The 21,341-nt window shown below is 38.3% G+C and overlaps 2 protein-coding genes across 2 annotated transcripts; both read right to left on the bottom strand.

The window, feature by feature from the left end:
• Window positions 1-3,285: 3,285 nt before the first annotated feature.
• On the bottom strand, window positions 3,286-5,357 carry LOC107100709 (chymotrypsin-like protease CTRL-1). The gene is made up of 7 exons (XM_015399298.1): window positions 5,135-5,357; window positions 4,819-4,922; window positions 4,636-4,715; window positions 4,464-4,545; window positions 4,166-4,346; window positions 3,905-4,035; window positions 3,286-3,554 (listed from the first exon to the last, which is right to left on the bottom strand). The coding sequence occupies exons 1-7, from the start codon at window positions 5,178-5,180 to the stop codon at window positions 3,393-3,395; spliced, it is 786 nt and encodes a 261-aa protein (XP_015254784.1). The 5' UTR covers window positions 5,181-5,357; the 3' UTR covers window positions 3,286-3,392.
• A 1,959-nt stretch (window positions 5,358-7,316) lies between these two features.
• LOC107100718 (heat shock cognate 71 kDa protein-like) lies at window positions 7,317-14,623 on the bottom strand. The gene is made up of 9 exons (XM_015399307.1): window positions 14,489-14,623; window positions 12,179-12,383; window positions 11,820-12,025; window positions 11,542-11,694; window positions 10,901-11,456; window positions 10,594-10,796; window positions 9,301-9,499; window positions 8,980-9,212; window positions 7,317-8,801 (listed from the first exon to the last, which is right to left on the bottom strand). The coding sequence occupies exons 2-9, from the start codon at window positions 12,381-12,383 to the stop codon at window positions 8,619-8,621; spliced, it is 1,938 nt and encodes a 645-aa protein (XP_015254793.1). The 5' UTR covers window positions 14,489-14,623; the 3' UTR covers window positions 7,317-8,618.
• Window positions 14,624-21,341: the final 6,718 nt, after the last annotated feature.

The following is a 21,341-nucleotide window of genomic DNA, read 5'->3' on the forward strand; positions in this document are numbered from 1 at the left end:
TTGTCGTAACATGCAGAAATACAATTGCAATCATAGTATGAGTAACAAAAGCTTTTAATGACAGTTAGAATGAATTAATGCAGCAAGTCAATATTTGCAGTGTTGACCCGTCTTTTTCAGGACCTCTGCAATTCTCCCTGGCATGCACTCAATCAACTTCTGGACCAAATCCTGACTGATAGCAGTCCATTCTTGCACAATCAATGCTTGCATTTTGTCAGAATTCCTAGGTTTTCATTTGTCCACTCGCCTCTTGATGATTGACCACAAGTTTTCAATGGGATTAAGATCAGGGCAGTTGCCAGGCCATGGACCCAAAATCTCTATGTTTTGTTCCCTGAGAAAGTTAGATACATTATCACCTTTGCTTTATGGCAAGGTGCTCCATCATGCTGGAAAAGGCATTGTTCATCACCAAACTGCTCTTGGACAGTTGGGAGAAGTTGCTCTCGGAGGACATTCTGGTACCATTCTTTAGTCATGGCTGTGTTTTTAGGTAAGACTGTGAGAGAGCCGACTCCCTTGGCTGAGAAGCAACCCCACACATGAATGGCTTCAGGATGCTTTACACTTGGCATGAGACAAGACTGGTGGTAGCGCATACTGTACCTCGTCTTCTCCGAACAAGCTGTTTTCCTGATGTCCCAAACAATCAGAAAGGGGATTCATCAGAGAAAAGGACTTTACCCCAGTCCTCAGCAGTCCACTCCCTGTACCTTTGCTCTGGAATTTGATTAATCGATCTAAGCAATTTTATGTTGGGGTTAGATTTTCAATCATCTAGAACATGAAATTAAAAAGAGGTTAAAAAACAACTGGACTTCAGTTCTGTGGACTGGATAGTATGTTTATGCTTTAGCACCTCTTTGTGATAGTCTTAGAGTTATTGGTGCACAAACTCACATATACTTTAGATTTAACGAGTGACTTTCTGAATCACCACATAGAGCTGATGGTAAGAGATATATGTTTTGACTTTGGTGAAGGGTGCAACAAGCACCAACGTCAGCAGTCTGGTTTGCTGACGGGAAGTAGTAAAGTTCTCTAGTTGTATCAAAAAGACTAAACGAGGGTAATTGTTTAAGTACTTTAATAGAAGGTATCATGGCATCATGGTTGCTTTTTATTTACTTATATGTCATTGTGGTTCTTTATTTACTTATATAACTTGGTCTTAACAGTTATAAGCCTCTTAGGTGTCACTGCTAAGAAGCTTTACATAGATTAATCTCCTATAACATCATATAAATGTACCTCTTATAGCAGTAGCATAACATAACTTTTAAGAACCTAGAAAAAAATCAGTGTTTAATTTGCCTAAATTTGTCTAAACATCAGAAAAACACCCCAACCTGCCCATCTGCAGCATCTCCAGCTCGCTCCAATCAGAAAGGAGTCTGCAGAGTCTCCAATAAGGACCAACAGAAGGAGAGAGACTAGATAAGGGGCAGATATGCTTCCCCAGTTCAACATTTTTGTTTTCTGTTATTTCACTACTGTTCATACTGTCTGATTGTTTGTCACTATGCTGCTTCTACAGCACTTCCTTACTTCAGTTTTACTGCAAAATTCCCAAAATGTATACAGACTGCCTGTCTGTATACATTCTTGTATATACTTTTTGACTTGCAGCTAAGTAGATTATTAACACAATATCTTAGATTTTTCTTGCCCCTTCCAAAAGTCAGAGAGATTGGTAATCTCAAACCCTCTTTTTTACCTGCAAAATAGCACAACTGACAACAGAGCTGACTTACATGTAAGTCACAAGAAATCTTTCTGACCCATCTTCAACCTATGCAACAAGTTCTTTACAGATACATCTCATATAAAACTTCTGATGACAATGATTGTGTGAAGATAACCGGATGCAATCCACATGCAATGTCTTCAGGTTGTGCTTTGCCTTTTAAGCATTGTACAATATATGTTGTCATCAAAATAACAAGCTCTCTGATACAGTCGCTGCAGACGAGTTTCCTCTGAAGGGGGATGGACTTAACCTTAAGATGCGGTTCTCTGCAAGTATCTTAGTGTTGAGCTGCTTGCACACATCAAAACAAGTCAGCTGAGGCATCTGATCATGATGCTGACTTGGATTAAACCAAAGAGCCATGATGTTGAAGAAGAAAATCTTTTTTTTTTATATAGCCTGGCTCATGCTGGTTGCTGCAAAGGTATCAGCTGTTGCTGTCAAAGATGTTACAAGCAGTAATTTATGGACTATGTCAGGAGTAAACCCTGATCCTTAAGATCTGTCCTGCAGATTTTAGATGCATTCTTGCTCCAACACATCTGATTTACTGGTAACCAGCTATTCATTTGGTTCAGCTGTGTTGCAGTAGGAATGCACATAAAACCTGCACGACAGTAGATCTTAAGGACCATGGTAGGAGATCCCTGTCTATGTGATCCTCATGAGCCAAATATTGGTATTTTCAGTAGCAAAATGTGTTACTATAAAGACCATGACTGGTCTGCAGATATGCAGTCTAAACAGAAAAACCCAGGTATGGACTGTATATATTTCTTTCCAACCAATAATTTCTTAGCTACCGTATCTTGATGTGATCCCACCATACAGTGTCCCAGTTCCATCCATAACCCTGTTTCCAATTCCCCAAATACTCAGGTTTGCTGCTTCTAACATTCACATCTGAGGTCATTATTCAAATAAAGAATTATTCCCTTTTTATTGGTGAAATATGAAGCCTGCGTGGCCAATACTTCTTAAGATATTAATGATGTTTGATTACTGATTACTGATTACATATGACATATTACATATATTGTCACAAACTGATAAAGTTGGATGTCTAATCAGATTTTACTGGTGGGCTTTTGCTTGAAGGGCTTTTTTATGCAGGGCTTTCCTTTTAATTTATTTTTGCCTCTTATTAGATTCAAACCTGAAATTGACAAACCTTAGGATATTTCTTCATAGCTAGTTTGAAATACTGTGTTTTTCTTCTACTGTCAAAAACTCATGCTGACATTGTGTCAAAACAGAAAATTGTGACATTGCACACAATTACACATACACAAACCTATCCGTTTTTCACAATCCTTATGAGCACATAGCAATGACTTCCATTTCTATGGCTGAACCTTGAACACACCCGAAAACCAAGAAAAGAGTTTAAAAATGTGACGAACAAGAAAATATCCTCACTCTTCCCACAATAATCTCACTTTCTGATAGAATACAAAAAAAATCTCCCTCTCAGCTGCAAGTACAATTATACACATCATCATTTAGGAACATAAGACCAACATGCAGGATCTTTAAGGATTTATTGCTTGATTTCTTTCAAATGGTTGCAAATGGATACTGGTTCAATTTATTCTTAGCATAATATATAGCATTAATATTTGCAGTAGTTCATTGCTCCTTAGTTGTAGGCAAGGGTCTGGTCAATCCAGCTGCGCAGGTAGGACACGCGGGAGTATACTGCTGGGGCATACACATTGCAGTTGGAGGTGCCCCAAGACACAATACCTGTAAGGTACCAGACGCCACTGCTTTCACACACCAGAGGGCCACCAGAGTCACCCTGAAACAACAAAAATAGTTCATAAACGTAAGATCATTGAACTTGCATAGCAGGAATACTTCCTTTGAGCACTATGTTTTCTTTGGCTTTTTGCAGATTGTGGGCTGGCTGATTTCAAAAACAGGAAAATGTGTAGCAAGAGCACAGTTGCTGATTCATAAGATAAATTAGGCACTGATACGGAGAAATGCAAACCAATTTCCTGATAATGTGAAGAACAGGATACTGAATTCAAACTGAAATTTGACACAGGTTGCAAATGTATTTTGCAGATATATTCTAAACATAGAATGATTCTTCAAAACGTATATGTTACTTGAACCATGCTTGGCTATTGAAATGCATGTTACCTGGCAGGAGGAAACTCCAGAGGCACCAGCACAGATCATGACATCAGTAATTCTGTTGTAACCCCAATAATTTTTGCACTGGTCAGGGCTGAGCAGAGGCAGAGAGGTCTGCTGCAGGTAACGAGGGCTTGCTAAAAACGCAGAAAAACCAACAATCTTTTCAAATCTTTCACATTTTTTTTCTCCCCATGCACTTGTATCATTGTCTTTATTGATGGCTGTAGAAATACATTAGGTTATAATGTAGAGGGGCTCACTTACAAGTTTGTCCAGTTCTACCCCATCCAGTGGTGACACATCTGGTTCCTGAGGGGATGCTGCTGCTGGATGAGAGCAAGCACACTGGAGACACACGGGAGTTGAACTGTGCTGGGGAGGAGAGCCTCAGAAGTGTGATATCATAGTTGAAGGTGTTAGAGTTGTAGTAAGGGTGGGTGATGGCCTTGAAGGGTTAGGAGAAGAGACATTTCATGCAACATTAAATACTTGCAAACAATTATATAGACAAGAGCTTTCAATAAAAAGATGAAAGTTTCAAGTGCATAACAGTTTTCCTTACCCTAGAGATGGTCTTGACTTGAATGGCCTCGCTGTTGTAGTTCCGATCATGCTCACCAAGGATCACCCGGTGGTATGATGGACTAAGGGTTTGAAAGATCATCTTAATTATAACTTTGCTTTTATTAATCTGCTTTCAATAGCTCTAATGTGGGATGTATCTAGAAACTTACGACACACGACAGTGGGCAGCTGTAACAACCCAATACTGGTTGATCAGTGATCCTCCACAGAAGTGAAATCCGCTGCCATCCTGTTTAAAAGACTGCCTCCTTTAGTGATTTTCTTCAAGCATAAAGTTTGTGTTTGCATGTCTCTAAAAGATTTGCTGTATTTGTAAAGACGTAGCCACTTACCTGAAGAGAAACCTGCCAGGGCCATGAACCGGACACAGCATTTTCACCATTTACAATCTTGTTGTATCCACTAACCTGGGGCTTAATGGAAGGCACGCCACACCCTGAAGCCCAAAGTCAAAATACACCATAGCAACATTCTAGTGCCAAACCACATGTTAATGCTGAATCATAACAGGGGGTAATTATTGGATTTTGTGGCCATAATTTTATTTGATATGTAGATTGTCAAATTATGTTAAAATCCAACATTTTCCACCAGACTTCTTTTTTAACTCTAGATAAAAAGCAAAAATGATGATTTAGTGGAACTCACCCAGTGTGGAGGCCACAAGTGCAAAACAGCTAATGACCAAGAACATAACTGTGGCCAGACTTTGATTCAAGTCCCTGTCTGGTCACTTTGCATCATGCTGGCATTTATAGGTGTAACTCACACAACTGACCCTGACTTCTGTGAGTAGCCATTAGTTTAAACCCCACCCCAACCTTGTTCGGCCAGTCCCTGCATGAGAAAAGACCACCTGCTGATAAGCAACTTAAATAATCTAAAGGTACATATAAACAAGAAAAACGATACCATAAAATTGTATCTAGTTCGACTAAACACAGCAGAGTTGTGCTTCTTTGCTCCTACCGGAACTTACTCATGTGAAACTAGCCTCTCAGTTTTAAACCACACACATACACAGAGGAAACTCGGTTTATAAAAGCATCCTTCATATGTTCACAGGAACTTTGCTTTACCACATTTGTAAATACCTTTTGTGATAAAGGATCTTAGATTAAAAAGATAATTGAGTTTTGTGGTGGGCTTACAGGAAGACATTTTGCAAGATTGACGGTAGGGGCATGACATTATATAACTATTTGTTAAATAGAAATTTGTTTTTCTGAGAATTAATTACATTCTTAAATGGCAAGAAGGAGGAAAAATAAACAGGGTTGTCAAAGGTGAACTTTATTCATTTGAAGGTATAGAATTACATATCCAAGACTGAAGAAAACCTTTTAAGTTTTAGATTCTAAATGTTATTGTATTTTTTTTTTTATTGCTTAATGACACAAAGTACTACATTCGCACTAACTGGTATTCTAAGAAGAAACTCAAGCAAAATGAGCTGAACATGAAACTTCCTTGCTACCATTCTACCTGTGGTGCAAACTGACAATCACACCATGACCTTGGTGAAAAAATGTGTCAGCCTCCTGCTTCATTGGGGAAAGATAGGTGGTGAAAAATGAGGGATTATGGTACTAATTAAGGTAATACTGGAACAATACCTGTTATAATACCCACAGGGGTTAAAACTGGGTCACCTTTTAGAAGAGTGATGACACCGAACATAACAGAATGGTTCATATAAAATAAAACAGAATAGACAAAATAAATAAAGGTAACAGTAAGTCGGTTTATAAAAGCATCCTTCATATGTTCACAGGAACTTTGTTTTGCCACATCTTTAAATACCTTTTGTGATAAGGGATCTTAGATTGAAAAGATAATTGTGTTAAGTTTTGTGGTGGGCTTACAGGAAGACATTCTGCAAGATTGACGGTAGGGGCATGACATTATATAATGCTACGTTCACACCGGACGCAGCAGGCGTGGCAGAAGCAGCGAGTTTACATGCAAAGTCAATGGTTTATGCGCGTCAAAGTGCAGCAAAAGGTCCTGCAACGCGTTTTGAGCAGCAGGCGCAGCGAGTCTGAGCAGCTGAAGCAGCGCGTTGGGTGGTTTAAACGCGCTGCTGCCCGAGATGGAAAAATTTAACTTTTGCTGCTCGACGCGCCGTCCGTCAACCAATCAGAGAAGCTGATCTGGGAGCTGGCCGTGAGACAGACACATCGCTGATGATACAGAGCGCTGTGATCACTCCTCTGAAACAGTTTATTGACGCATAAATTAACTTAAAATGCAGAAACCTGCTGGCAAAATATGTTCGCTTTTATTATCCTGGTGCCTACAGTTTAGATTATTTAGATGAAAAACATCTACCAACCACCGCGGTGAACCGCAAGGAGGCGACCCGGTCAGAGGCTCCTGTTGAAGGGATTCCTACTGTCGGCGCACCACTGTTATGTGGGGGTCTGAGCGACTCTGACAGAAATAATATCGGAAGGCAGGATTGTAATCTGGATGAACTAACTGCATTTATTAAGTTTTCAGGTGGACTTTCTCACTTTAAAACATATTAAAACTACTTTATTCCCACTGATCACAGCAAATATAGCTGCAAGGCAGAGAAAAGATAGTGAAGCTCCGCCCAACGCACGTCAGACCCACTTTTGCACTGCGCAGCGAGAGCAGCAAAGCTGTTGCAGCCGCGCGTCAGATCTAAACTGGTACAAGCAGCAAAAATGAAACAGCAGACGCGATTTTGCTGCTCTTGCTGCGTCCGGTGTGAACGTAGCATAACTATTTATTAATTAGGAATTTGTTTTTCTGAGAATTAATTATATATTTAAATGGCAAGAAAGAGAAAAAATAATCAGGGTTGTCAAAGGTGAACTTTATTCATTGTACAGTAAGTATACAATTACATATCCAAGACTGAAGAAAACCTTTTAAGTTTTAGATTCTAAATTTTATTGTAATTTTTTTTATTGCATAGTGACACAAAGTACTACATTCCCACTAACTGGAAAACAAGTAAATATTTTCAAACATTTAGATTTAAAAACTGAGAAACCCAACCTGTTACTTGCTTATGAATTTAACCCCTTTATCTTTCCACCTCCTAAAAAAATCCATTTCTAAAGATTGCTTTTAAGTGATGATTTATTATTAAGCAGGGACTTTATGTCTTTAATTAAATCTTAATATAGATAGAACCATTCTATGTACCTCACTTATGGGTTTGTTTGAAAATGCAGTTAACAAGCAGCATCATGACACTGAAGCAAGTCTGTGGGTCAGGGATAAAATTGTGGAGGCTTTTAGAAAAAGATGAAGCCATCACAGAAACACTATTACTGGCTTCACAAATGTCATAGAGTAATCGTTTATCCATCTGATGGTATTTTAAGATAAAATATTCTTCAATTCTTGCTCTGTATTCTGCTACAAGTCTGGGAATAAGAAACTCAGGCAAGATGAGATGAACATGGAACTTCCTTGCTAACACGCGGTAACACGTGGTGCAAACTGACACTTAATCACACCATGACCTTGGTGAAAAAATATGTCAGCCTCATGCTTCATTGGGGAAAGATAGGTGGTGAAAAATGAGTCAGGATGGTACTAATTGAGGTAATACTGGAACAATACCTGTTATAATATGCAAAGGGATTAAAACTGGGTCACCTTTCAGAAGAGTGATGACACCGAACATAACACAATGGTTCATATAAAATAAAACAGAATGGACAAAAGCTGAATCGTCAGAACAATCACAAAACCTTTTGACATTACTTGCAAAAGGCTTTTAACATTGGCTTGTAATGAACCTGGTTCAGCAAATTCTTAATGAAGGATTCTGATTCGGGGAAGAAAATGGTAGACTTTTACTTCAACTTATTGGTATGTGCTACTTTGTGTTTGTCTATCAAAAAACAACATAACAGTTTTTCAGCCTGTGTTAGAAAGTAAGCAAGTTTAAAGTCTTTTTGTGAGTTACTATCGTTATTGTACAGTGATATGTTTTTACATTTTTTTAACACTAGCCTTGGAAATCCACTAGACAAAAATTAAATCAGTTTTTATGTGTGGTCGATTTACCCAAAAGACATTGTTAAATGGCAGATGCATGTGGTCAAGCTGGGATGAGTAATCTTTTGAGTCTTTACATTGCTTATATTTAGTCAACCTCCTCAATTGTTGGACCAGAGGAGGAACCAGCTCCAGCTCCCCCAGGGAAGCCACCAGGCATCCCCCCTGGCATTCCTCCTGGCATCCCCCCCTGGTAAAGCTTCGAGATGATGGGGTTGCAGACCTTCTCCAGCTCTTTCTGCTGGTGATCGTACTCCTCCTTCTCAGCCGTCTGTGAAAAAAAAAATCAGGAGGGGATAACTAAGTTGCAAGAGCTGAATCATAGATTGAAGTTGTTAAATGACCATTTCAGCATCTCTGCTATAAGTCTCTGAATACTCAGCTTTCTCAAATGTAAAACTCTAGTTTTGAGTTATCAAAGTCAACATTTAAGGATTATGGATATCTACCTGGTTTCTGTCCAGCCAGGCAATCACTTCATTGCACTTGTCTATGATAGCCTTTTTATCCTCTGGGCTGATCTTGTCTTGGAGCTTCTCGTCCTCCACTGTGCTCTTCATGTTGAAGGCCAGAGACTCAAGAGAATTTTTTGCTGTAATTTTGTCTCTCTGGGCTTCATCTTCAGATCTGAACTGCTCTGCTTCCTGCACCATGCGCTCAATGTCCTCTTTGCTCAGTCGACCTGCAAAAGAATCAAATATGAATCTTGCTTTAGTCCCTTAAAAACATCCTCTTGTGAACAGTTCTTTATTTGCAAAATGTTATACAACCTTTGTCATTGGTGATGGTGATTTTATTCTCCTTCCCAGTGCTTTTGTCGACCGCAGACACATTAAGAATGCCATTAGCATCGATGTCAAAGGTCACCTCGATCTGGGGAACTCCTCTTGGGGCAGGTGGAATGCCGGTCAATTCAAATTTTCCTAAGATATTATTATCTTTGGTCATGGCTCTTTCTCCTTCATAAACCTAAAAACAAATTTTGATGTTAAATTCAATCAATCAATGAATCACTTCAATTCTACGGCACATTGCAACCAAAGCGTGTCCTCTTACAGATTTAAATTATTCAGATAATGAAAGCTATAAGACAAAAATAGATAAAAATAACACATATTGAAGTTTTAAACAGGAATGACTGGCTTGTTTAAGGTCTTTCCATAATTTCTTTATTTGATAAAAGCCTGGACTTTGACTTCTACTTCGAAACCTCGAAATATTGTCTGAGTCCTTCAGAGGTGGCTTGACATGCTATATATTATCTATTGATTGTCATTACTAAAAGTAAGTAATTACACATTTTACTACGCATTACTTTAAGTGGGCTGAAGCTTAAGAGGACAAAATAATCAGCCAGACACTCCCCCTAATGTCTGTCTGTTAGAATACGTTGTTCTGTCAATATTGTTTAGTTTTCCCAATCCTAAAGCAGCAAGAGCATATGGCAAGCCACACAATATATTTTTGTGTTCTTCTTTTGAAATGATTTAATTAAATAATTTCTTGGTCAACATGTTTCTTGAGAAACAAAAGATAAGTATTTGCACTTATTTTGCTTAGCCTTAGTTTTTGGCTTAAAAATAGCTTATAAACCATTTAAAATTATTTTAAATTTAATATCCAGTCTTGAATGCTTTAGATGTCATTCTAGCCTCTTCTTAAACTAACAGGATAAAATAAAGAGAGCAGTCAACTACTAAAATGGATACACACAGTTCTTACTTTTCTTTACCCTTTATTTCCTCATTTGTTGATAATGGCTGTGATTTGTTGAATCTATCCAGAATGACAGAATTCAATGAATTTGTTTCTGATTTGTTCAGTCTGTTTTTATATTGGACCATGGTATGTTTCTTTTTTTTTATTTTTAATCAGTTCATTACATACGTTGGTTCTCACTTTTGACATGGGGTTGGTTTGGATGTTTTTTTCCTCTCAATGACAGACCATCAGCTGAAACCTGTTTGCTGTTATTTTCATCAGTATTTGATATTGTCTGATCAGATGTTGATGAAAAGGCCAAACAGCACAATTTTTATAACTCTTATTTTTCTATGATTTACCTGAATAAGAACACCGGGTTGGTTGTCTGAGTAGGTGGTAAAAGTCTGGGTTTGTTTGGTTGGGATAGTAGTGTTCCTTTTGATAAGGACAGTCATCACTCCTCCAGCTGTTTCAATTCCCAGGGAGAGGGGTGTGACGTCCAGCAGCAGCAGGTCCTGTACATTCTCAGACTTATCACCAGCCAGGATGGCAGCCTGTACAGCTGTGGGTTTCCAAATAATGAATTCATGATTACAAAAAACGTTTTTATTTGCACCCATTTACAATTGAACAAGAGATAGTGTGATACATTTTATTGAGACCTACCTGCCCCGTAAGCAACGGCCTCATCAGGATTGATGCTCTTGTTTAAGTCACGACCATTAAACAAGTCTTGCAGAAGCTTTTGGATCTTTGGAATACGTGTGGAACCACCCACTAGAACAATATCATGGATCTGGCCTTTATCCATCTTGGCATCCCTCAGGGCCTTTTCCACAGGCTCAAGGGTTCCTCGGAACAGGTCTGCATTGAGCTCTTCAAAACGAGCCCTGGTGATTGAGGTGTAGAAATCTGTTCCCTCATACAGTGAGTCAATCTCAATGCTGGCCTGGGTGCTGCTGGAGAGGGTGCGCTTGGCTCGCTCACACGCTGTACGCAGACGACGTACAGCTCGCTTGTTGTTGATGATGTCCTTTTTGAATTTGCGTTTGAACTCTGCAATAAAGTGGTTAACCATGCGGTTGTCAAAGTCCTCCCCTCCCAAATGTGTGTCCCCCGCTGTGGCCTTGACCTCAAAGATGCCATCCTCAATAGTCAGGATTGAGACATCAAAAGTTCCACCTCCAAGGTCAAAGATGAGGACATTACGCTCACCCCCAACCTTAGGAAAATGGATGAAAATTCATAAAAAAGAAGCACATAAAAAAACAAGACATTAGCATTTTAGCTGCTTGGTTGTTGGATACCTTTTTGTCCAATCCATATGCAATGGCAGCAGCTGTGGGTTCATTGATGATTCGAAGCACATTGAGACCAGAGATGGTTCCTGCATCCTTGGTGGCTTGACGCTGAGAGTCACTGAAGTAAGCTGGGACTGTGATGACAGCATTGGTCACAGGCTAAATAGATTGGGGGGAAAAATCAGTAATTGAAAAACTTATTCCGTGCTTAGTTTTTTTTTTTCTCACTGCAAGTCTTGTTGTTGAATTTAGCTTTAGCTGTAATAAGTGCATTAAGCGCATACCTTGCCAAGATAAGCTTCAGAAATCTCCTTCATTTTGGTTAAAACCATGGAAGAAATCTCCTCAGGATAGAAGGTCTTGATCTCCCCCTTGTATTCAACCTCTACCTTAGGTTTTGAGGAGTCATTTATAACCTTGAAGGGCCAGTGTTTCATGTCAGATTGCACCACAGGATCGTCAAACTTGCGACCAATTAGGCGCTTAGCATCTGTAGTTTATTCAACAACAATACAAGAGAAGCTTCACTGTGTGTAAAGACATTAAATAGCAGCCTTTTCTCATTTCAAACAAACTGATTTATAAAAATTGAGATGTGAAATTTCTCTAATCCCTCTGATTGTGGGTTTTGCATAATGTTTACCAAATACTGTGTTGGTTGGATTCATGGCCACTTGGTTCTTCGCAGCATCTCCAATAAGCCTCTCTGTGTCGGTGAAGGCCACATAACTTGGTGTGGTCCTGTTTCCTTGGTCATTAGCAATGATCTCCACTTTGCCATGCTGGAAGATCCCCACACATGAATATGTGGTACCGAGATCAATGCCCACTGCTGGTCCTTTAGACATCTTTGAAGGACAAAATAGGGAACATTTAGTATTACTGCTCAAACCTCACAATAATGGATGTGGGGTTTAACACTCCAAGTTATTGGGTGGAGTCTTTATTTTTTTTTTTGTACTTAGGTCTTAAGAATCATTGTAGTATCATAAAAAAAAAATGAATGTACTCTGTAAATCAGTAGAATACCAGATATTTTGATCAGTAATTCTGTTGACTTGCCGGATTTCTTATTTAAGTTTTGCTTTCTGCATTTTTCAGTCTGGTGCCTGTTCAATTTTGGATAAATACATTTTTCTTTAGTGTAATTGACCTTTTCGAGGACACCAACTGACATAAGTATTTAATCACAAACAAAGGGACTTTACAATTCTGATGTTGAATTCTTGTTGTTTTGCTGCTGTTAATAGTTATTTGCTCGAGGTCTTAGATTTTCTCTTATCTCCTGCTTCTCTTTGTTCTTTTTGGAATGCTACAGGGGCTAGAATGAAAAAAGCAGAAAAGATTCCAAATCTACCAAAAACTTAAAAGAACATTTTTCCAAAACCAGAAGCTCTGGACTATTGAGTTACATGGAAGAAGAGCAAAGACATGAAATGTGCAGTTCACTGTGTGTACCGATGACTAATACTTCCTTTTTTATATGGTTAATACAAGAAGTAGCACAGAAGCACAAGTAAAGTGGTGTGCTTGTGCACCACTTGTCCACTTGTGCAACAAATCCACTTATTTAATATGCTGTTGTGGTCTAAATGTGTTCTCTTTTTTACTGTATTTGCATGCACAGTATGGATAGATTAACCCACTGTTTTGAATAGCCTGTCATACCTTTCTCCTCTTATTAAACTCGCATGGATGCTGCCTTTATCTACACCTTACTAGAGAATTTCATGAAAAAAAATGTATTTAGGGCTTCTTTGCTATAAAGTTCCAAATCCCAGCAAAGAGTATTCTTCCCAGAGGACTTGTCCATGTACAGTAGACAACGATTCTTTTCTACCAGGCAGTGGTGAAAGCTAATTATGGTTAAGCCAAACGTTTTGGTATAGAAACCTGTCTGAACAGCAAAAATATGAGCTGGCTTATGTAGTTAAAATCCCCACTAAAATGATCGATGCCTAAGGTCTTCAGTCCATCTGTCACTCTATGGTAAGTTAGTGCTAAAGACTGCACAAGCAACTCTTATTGGTGCAAGTCACAATCTACATTGTGAGTATGAGTTGTTTTCTCTAAGCAGGAGATGCGTCCTGGAGAATTATAGATTAAATCCATTTAAAAATTGCTTTGTCCAATTTTCATTAAATAATCAATTGTTCAGAAGATGTGTATTTGCACATAATTGTCATTCAACGAGCTTGAACCAACTGTCTTTTACTGTTTATATTTGTTGATTAAGTATATATACTGTTCTGTTCTATTATTGAGCCACCAATATCGCTTTTATACTAATCTTACAATAAACTATTTTTGTTATTCATGTATATTCCAAAAATTAAACAGTTGGGCTAAACATTTCAATGTTCTTTTGAGCAAAAAAACAAAAAAAAAAGCAACAAAAAAACCCCATAAGAAATCCATTGCCTTATGGTTTTTGTAGCTTGCTTATTTCTTTAAAGTATAATTCTTATATATTATGTGTCAGAGACTCAGAGGGCTGCACCCATCCAAATGAGGACCATTTTTAGAACAGAAAAATGTCAGGGTGTCATGTGGAAACCAGCGGTAAAAAAAAAAAAATTGCCTAACTGAATTTGCCAGGTTCAGTTTTATTTTCTTTTGTAAACTGCAGTTTGAAGGCATGGAGTCACAACATGTTATTGAATTAAAAGTTGTGTAACACAGAGCAGAAAGAAATGCTGACATAATGATTCTATGACTCGCGACAGACCCACAACCAAAATTTCTTGTCTGTAAACAAAACTGATTTTTGTTGCATAACTTTACATTTTCTCTGACGTTCATTTTGATTGTTGTCATGCCATTGCTTGACAGAGATCATGCAAACAGGCCTTATTTCAGTACCTTTTACCTTACCTGCAGGCTTTCAAAGCAGTAAGCAAGACAAATTATAAAGCAAGAGCAAAAGAGCAATGCCTCCTATATATGCAGTTACCTTGTGAAGTTCAAGGAGTGCGGTTACTGAATTAAGGTGGAACTTTATTTACAACACGGCCCTCTGAGCTCCTCTTCGCACCTTCTTCTCCTGGCAGGCAGCTTGCGAGTGTCCCTGCTCACACATGTTTATAAAGGTTAGTCCAGACAGTGCCCACTGTGGGTGTCAGATGACCCAACCAAGGAAAGTTCTAGGCCCATGTTTCTGCTAACTGGCAGGGTTTACTTGAATGAAAGCTCGCTATTCTTATCTCTGCAGAAGTTTGTAAAGTTAGAGGGGGGTACCAAACCAAGAAAATATTAAAATTGCAGGGCTTTGTGTAAAAGATGCAATCAACTAACTGTTGCCATTTTCAACTTGATGGGAAATTTTGTTTAAAAGCAGCCTATTCTTTAAAGACAGACAGCTAATCTAAGTCATGTTTCAGCTCACATGCAGGCAGGAAAGTGAATGGAGTACAGCGTTTCTAATGAAGTTTTTTTTTTTTATGCTTTTACAAGTATCAGTGATTCTAAGTAAAAAAACAAAAAACAAAACAAATTAAAACATATTGTGACAGCAACAAAGTTCCACAATTTTACATTGTTGTTTTTTTTTATTGTTTTTCATAATGTTCCAAATTAGTTGTAATTCAATTGAAAGTCATCTCTTTGTGCGCTTTTTCAATTTTGTTATGTTTGTTATGTTTTGAGAACATCATTTTTGTTGTAGTTTTTCCTTGTTAGGTTCTAAATGCTTTTTTGAGAATTTTTGTATTTTACTGTTGAAGTCCCTTGATATGTTCACATTATTAGGTCTCTTTTTGGGCTTTCTAGTGAATTCTTGAGTCATTTTAGTTTATTTTTGTTTTAGATCTCTCATGATGTCTCATTTGTTAGGATATTTTAGTAGCTTTGCTCTAGTTCAAACAGGATTTCCTGGCTTCATCTGTTCTGCAACCGATTCAGCAAACAACTGCGGATTGTCTAAAAGCCTAAATACTCAATACCTAACCTCACCTCTTAATTTAAGGAGTTACTTTCACTTTCTCTAAATGTACAACTATTAACCTAATATCGTGTTTACCCTAATTTGGATGTACGCCTTTTTTTTTTACTATTAACACTTAAATCACCATTCGTACTCTACCTTACTTCAAGTTCTACACTCTTTACACATAACCAGTAAAACAACCAAAGTGAAATCCACTTAAATACTTTTGTCTATAACTTATATTATACATAATTTTTATTTGAAGTCATATTCTATTAATTGCTATTAAGAAAATATTTATAGCCGATTTCAGATTAACATTAAAAGGTAAAAAGTGTGTCTTTGTTTTTTGCACTGAAGTTGATATTGAGAACTTTTTAAGGCTAATAAAGGCCTGGTTTTGTCAAACAAACAAATAAGAATCAGTTAGTTCTCGATTTAGATTTTTAGGCTATGATTGTGGAAACAGTCAAGGAATCTGGCTGATGTTAAAGCACTCATTGGGCAAAGTATGTTAAAACTCTAAGTCCAAAAGCTAATTTTTAAAACCATGTTCAAATAGTATGTGAGTAAAATGAGCAGAACAGTGGGCCTGAGTTACTTTGAGTGTCAACCTTCAGTAATAATGAAGATCATAAAACATGAAAGAAGTGGATGGAGAATATGCAAATGTAAATACCATTCATCAACACATCGGGCCTCTTTGGGGTTTGGCCCCTCAGGGGCCGGGCTCTGGATGTTCTCTTCTGCCCTTCTTTGCTGGGTGCGGCCATCCCTATATCTGTCCTCCTTATGTTCCAGTTATCTGGGGTACCTCTGGATAATGGGGCTCGCATTGCCTCTTTTACTTTCCAGGACCCTGTAGGGCGAGTCCGGGGCAGCCCATACCTGCTATAAAGCATATTTTCCTTCTGAAGAAGCTGTGTAAATCCTTTATACACGAGCATGCCCATGCATACAAACCACAGGAGTTAGGTTCCAGGTGTTCACAGATACACACTAATATGAAATACTAAGCTGAAGCTAAAGATATATAGTACCCTGAATAATGTTGTGTAATCACCATAGGTTTTGCCTTCGACACTAAGGGATATATGCAGCTCTTTACGTTTTTTTTTTTTTATGTTTACTTTGGTTGCCTGTTGTCTTCTTTTTACTGTTATTATTCTCTCTATCAGAGATGTCAAGTAACGAAGTAAAAATTATTTGTTACCTTACTTAAGTAGAAATTTTGGGTATCTTTACTTTACAGGACTAATTATTTTATTACTTTAAACCTTTTTATTTCTAATCCTTTATTTTTTGTAATTATCTCTTCTTTCCACTCCTTACATTTTAAAAATAGACTCGTCGGTTTTGTTTCATTCAAGCAAATTTTCAACATGGCCTGTTGGTATTTAAAAAATAAATAAAAACCATCAAAATAATTTGTTTCATCCAGACAATGAATTTCTTTGTGGTTGGACTCGGTACTGCAGCAACCTGTTTTTCACCATTTTTATTTTATTCAGCAATTTTTTTTTTTTTTTTTTACCCATTTTATATAACATTTAGCAGTCTAAAAACTGCTCTGGAATCTGCTGGACCTGCATCGGATGCTTCCAACCCTCTTCCCAGAGGGCAGCAGGGAGAACAGTCCATGGTGGGAGTGTGAGGGGTCATTGATGATGTTACGGGCTCAGGACACGCAGCGCTGGGATGAAATGTCTTTAATGGAGGGAAGAGGAGCCCCTATGATCTTCTCTGCTGTTCGTTCCACTATTCTCACCTTCTTCCAGTCTGAGGCGCTGCAGCCTCCACACCACACAGGGCGACAGCTGGTTAGAATGCTCTCTATGGTGCTTCTGTTGAAGGTGGTAGGGATGGGTGGGGGCAGGTGGGCTCTCCTCATCCTCTGCAAGAAGTCCAAGCGCTTTTGTGCCCTTTTGATCAGTGAGGGGGTGTTTACAGTCCAGGTGAGGGTGTTTGTGATGTGCACCCCCAGGAATTTGGTGCTGCTGACAACCTCTACAGCTGAGCTGTTGATGACCAGTGGAGCGAGGTCAGGCCGGCTCTTCCTGAAGTCCAAGATGATCTCCTCGTTCAGAATCAGGCTGTTATCTTTGCACCAGTCCACCATCTACTCCTCCACCTCTCTGTAGTCGTGGTCGTCTCTGATGAGGCCCACCACCGTGGTGTCATCTGCAAATTTCATGATGTGATTGGTGGTAAACCTGGGGACCCATTCATGTGTTATCAGGGTGAACAGCAGGGGGCTCAGGATGCAGCCCTGAGGGGAGCCTGTGCTAAGGGTGATGACATCAGACGTGTTCAGTACGCCCCGGACAGACTGAGGTCAGTAATAATAGGTCAAGATGAGGCATAGTTAAATTTGACATTGTTGCCATTAGTTATACAACTAAGAAAATTAAGTATACTGTAAGAAAATTACCATCGAGACTTTTTTAAACATTTTCCTTTAATGGGCTAGTGCAGTAAAGCATCTCTCCTTAACATTTTAAAGTACTTTTAAAAATGATACTTTAACACTTTTACTTGAGTCAAAAGTTTAAGGTTGATACTCTAACTTCCAGAAAAGTATTTAGAAACAGTTTGGTTTTTACTTCTACTTGAGTAATAGATATTAATACTTTTGACACTTATGTTCTCTATTTTACTTCCCTTTTATTCTCATCTCATACAAGCATGGAAGCAGACTTCTAGGAGTTGCTGTATATCTTCTGTTTTCTATTTTTGCTATTTTGTTCTTTCTCTCTTTCTTTTCATTTCCTGTCTCTTTTTCTCTCCCTTAGTTATTTTCCCCTCTTTCTTTCTCACCTCCCTTTCCATCTCTGCGTCCGTTGTACATGATTTAACTCCTGAAATAGTTTTCAATAAATTTTCACATAGAACTGTCAAGTGGTGGAACCTTATGGCAAAAGTCATAATGGTCTGCTTGTGAAAACAAATCTGTTGGGCTATCATCTAGCTCTGGGACATCTATTCCCAGGACAATATTGGCAAAACAGGACACAAAAAACAAACAAAAAAACTAATTATGGTTGCAGTTTCCTTTAACATTTTCAAGCTTGATGTTTGGTGCAAACTCCCCTGCAAAGATTTCTGTGGTTATTGTGGCCTCAAAGGAGGCATTGGTACGATGACAAAAACAAGGTTGAAAACTTTCTGAGCGAGGGAACATATTTGAATAGTCAGAAATTAAAACAATAGATTAGTATTAGAGCTTAAATACAAGTTTTGGACAAACATCATAAATAAATGCTGGTGAAAAACCTTCCTGGATGGAAGGACTCTGTTTCCAAAGGACTCCAGTGGATTGTAGTAAAGGGAGATTATAGGCTCGGGGAGTTTCAGGTTTAAGTCGGTGCTCCTGTAAGTGCTTATCCCTTATTTTTCCCTTACAGCGGTGGTCTCAAACTCAACTCCTCAAGAGTTAGTGCTCTGCAGGTGCTAGGTTTGTCTCTGCTTCAACACATCACACTTCAATATCACCTCATTGGCTTTTATTGTCATTACTCTCTGCATTTAACCATGGGCAGCCATTGTGTGGCACCTAGGGAGCAGTGTGCAGCTAAGGGCCTTTTTTGCTCAGGTACCCAGAGGGGCAGTCTGTGGGAGTGGGGCTCGAACTCAGATCCCCAGCATTCCAACCTCTATGCCCTAACCACTAGGCCACCACTCCCTGTATGCAGTGTTGGTATGCATTTCACATCTCTGTTACTACATGTTCTATTCCTGCTGCACTGGCTTCAATGGCACGGTTGCCATCTAGCCTTATAAATAGCCAGTTTTCTTCCAGAGAGCAGGTGTTGAGACAGATCACATCTACATGCAGGGACTGTTACATAACCTCACAAGGGACATCAGTTAAAACCTCTGTGCTATAAAATAATTCACATGGAGTATCAACTTTGTTGCAGTTTGTGACCTTTCTATAGTGTTTGGTGAGTTTAATTGGTAGATAAATCTAAAGTATAGCATCATTTCAAAATGGAAGCAGAAGGATATACAATTAAAAAGAAACTAAAAACTAGGATGCCTAATGTTATTCTAGGACTGCAGCTGTGCACTGGATTTATTTTTTGGTGTGAAGAATGAATATAAATACTTGTGGCAAGATTTTTGTCTCAAAAAAAGAAAAAATTACATCCCCTCATCGCTTGATTTTAGCTCACACCACAAACCACTTTTGATTTTTTTTTCTTTTTACATATAACTTTGATAAAATAGCATCACATTTTGTGGCTGTAACCTGAAAAAAGGGCTATGAATCCTTTAGCCACGCTCCCTCTGTAAGTGAGAGTAGGTGTGTATTTCATTTCCTTTGCTACATGGTCTATTTTATCTGCATTGGCCTCCCTGACACATTTGCCATCTGGCCTTATATATAACCATTTTTTTTCCGAGAGAGCAGCTGTTGGGATAGACCACATCTATACGCTACTGATGAGGAACTGTTGCATAACCTTTTTAGGACAAAATCCATAAATTTTAGATTTTAATCGCTTTTTACATCAATAAATATAAAGCTCACAAAGGTTTTATTATAATTTTTAATAAATACTGTACAGTAATAATTATAAACCATTATAAACAACATTGTTCATGAGTTTCCTTTAGAACTGAAGTAATCTAAACTAGAAAAGCACTCTCAGAGTGCAGAACTCCAACAAGCAGAACATTTTGCCCCATATTGTGACTTGCACTAATAGCTAAAAATTGCACGATCTGGATCATTACTGAATTCTAATGAATTGTTCCTTGGCATGAGGTGCCCCTTAAATAATAATTTCCTTAAAATCCTTTTATAAGTTTATAAATAAGGCACAGCATGTGTCTGCAGCCTCTGGTGTTTGTTCTGCTCTCACCTTCTTTATTCACTCTGCACTCTGATTTCTTGTTCGACTAGCAGATTGAGAATTTGTTTTTGTATTCAGTATACTTCTGAGGCCCATTTCACAAAGGAGGTTTAAAGGAAAAGTCCGGTCAGCAAGGAATGATCATTGGATCATTATCTATACATAATACCTTTGCGGTGATTTAATGAATTTAGTGTTAATCAGTAACAAAATAAAAATTTTCGTCGCATCACTGAGTCTGGGACCGGCCATTTTTGCCCAAATATAGTAACACCTCACTCAGTGCAGTAAGCCTAGCACCATTCTCCCCGCTTTACAAGCAAAATCAATGGGATCTACTAGACACATCTGCAATCAACAACAATTAGGACTTCACCATTGAAATTCATGAGAGCCATAGTTAAACTGACAATGCCCATGTGGTAGTTGGAAGCTGTAACATATCGGGCAAAAGAGAAAAAAAAAATGTTATTTCACCTTCCGATTCATGATCCACCATGGGTTGGTCGTTGGATCGCCAACTTAAAGAGGGAGGATTTATCATCGAACTTCTGGCCAGAGAAAAAACATGCAATATGTAGCCAACATTTCGAAGAAGAATGTTTTCAAGATGACTTGGATAATAGTGCGTTGTGACTAACACCAGATTAAGCATTGAGACTTGCTCAAGAGCTGATACCGCACTGTGACATCACAAACCGGTAGGTGCCAGTAGTGTTATTTGACAAACATGTCTCTGGTAAATCACATTGAAATGAAAATTACTCTTAATTAAAAACACTTATCATTTATTAAACAGTACGTAATAATTTCTTGAATAAAGTACTTTGAGAAGTTTGTATTCTGAATATAACCAGACTTTTCTTTTAACAAAGTCAGCTTAAATACTCAACTCTGAATTGATCTCACCTGAGGTTCGAAACTGTGACCTTTTAATTTCACAAAGGCTGCTATGAGTTATTTCAATCAACTTTTTAGTAGGTTCACGCAGAGTTGAACACTTGCGTAACAACTATGAAAAG

The sequence above is a fragment of the Cyprinodon variegatus genome, unplaced genomic scaffold (genome assembly GCF_000732505.1).
Source record: "Cyprinodon variegatus isolate N-32 unplaced genomic scaffold, C_variegatus-1.0 Scaffold1003, whole genome shotgun sequence".
In the NCBI taxonomy this organism is placed as follows: domain Eukaryota; kingdom Metazoa; phylum Chordata; class Actinopteri; order Cyprinodontiformes; family Cyprinodontidae; genus Cyprinodon; species Cyprinodon variegatus.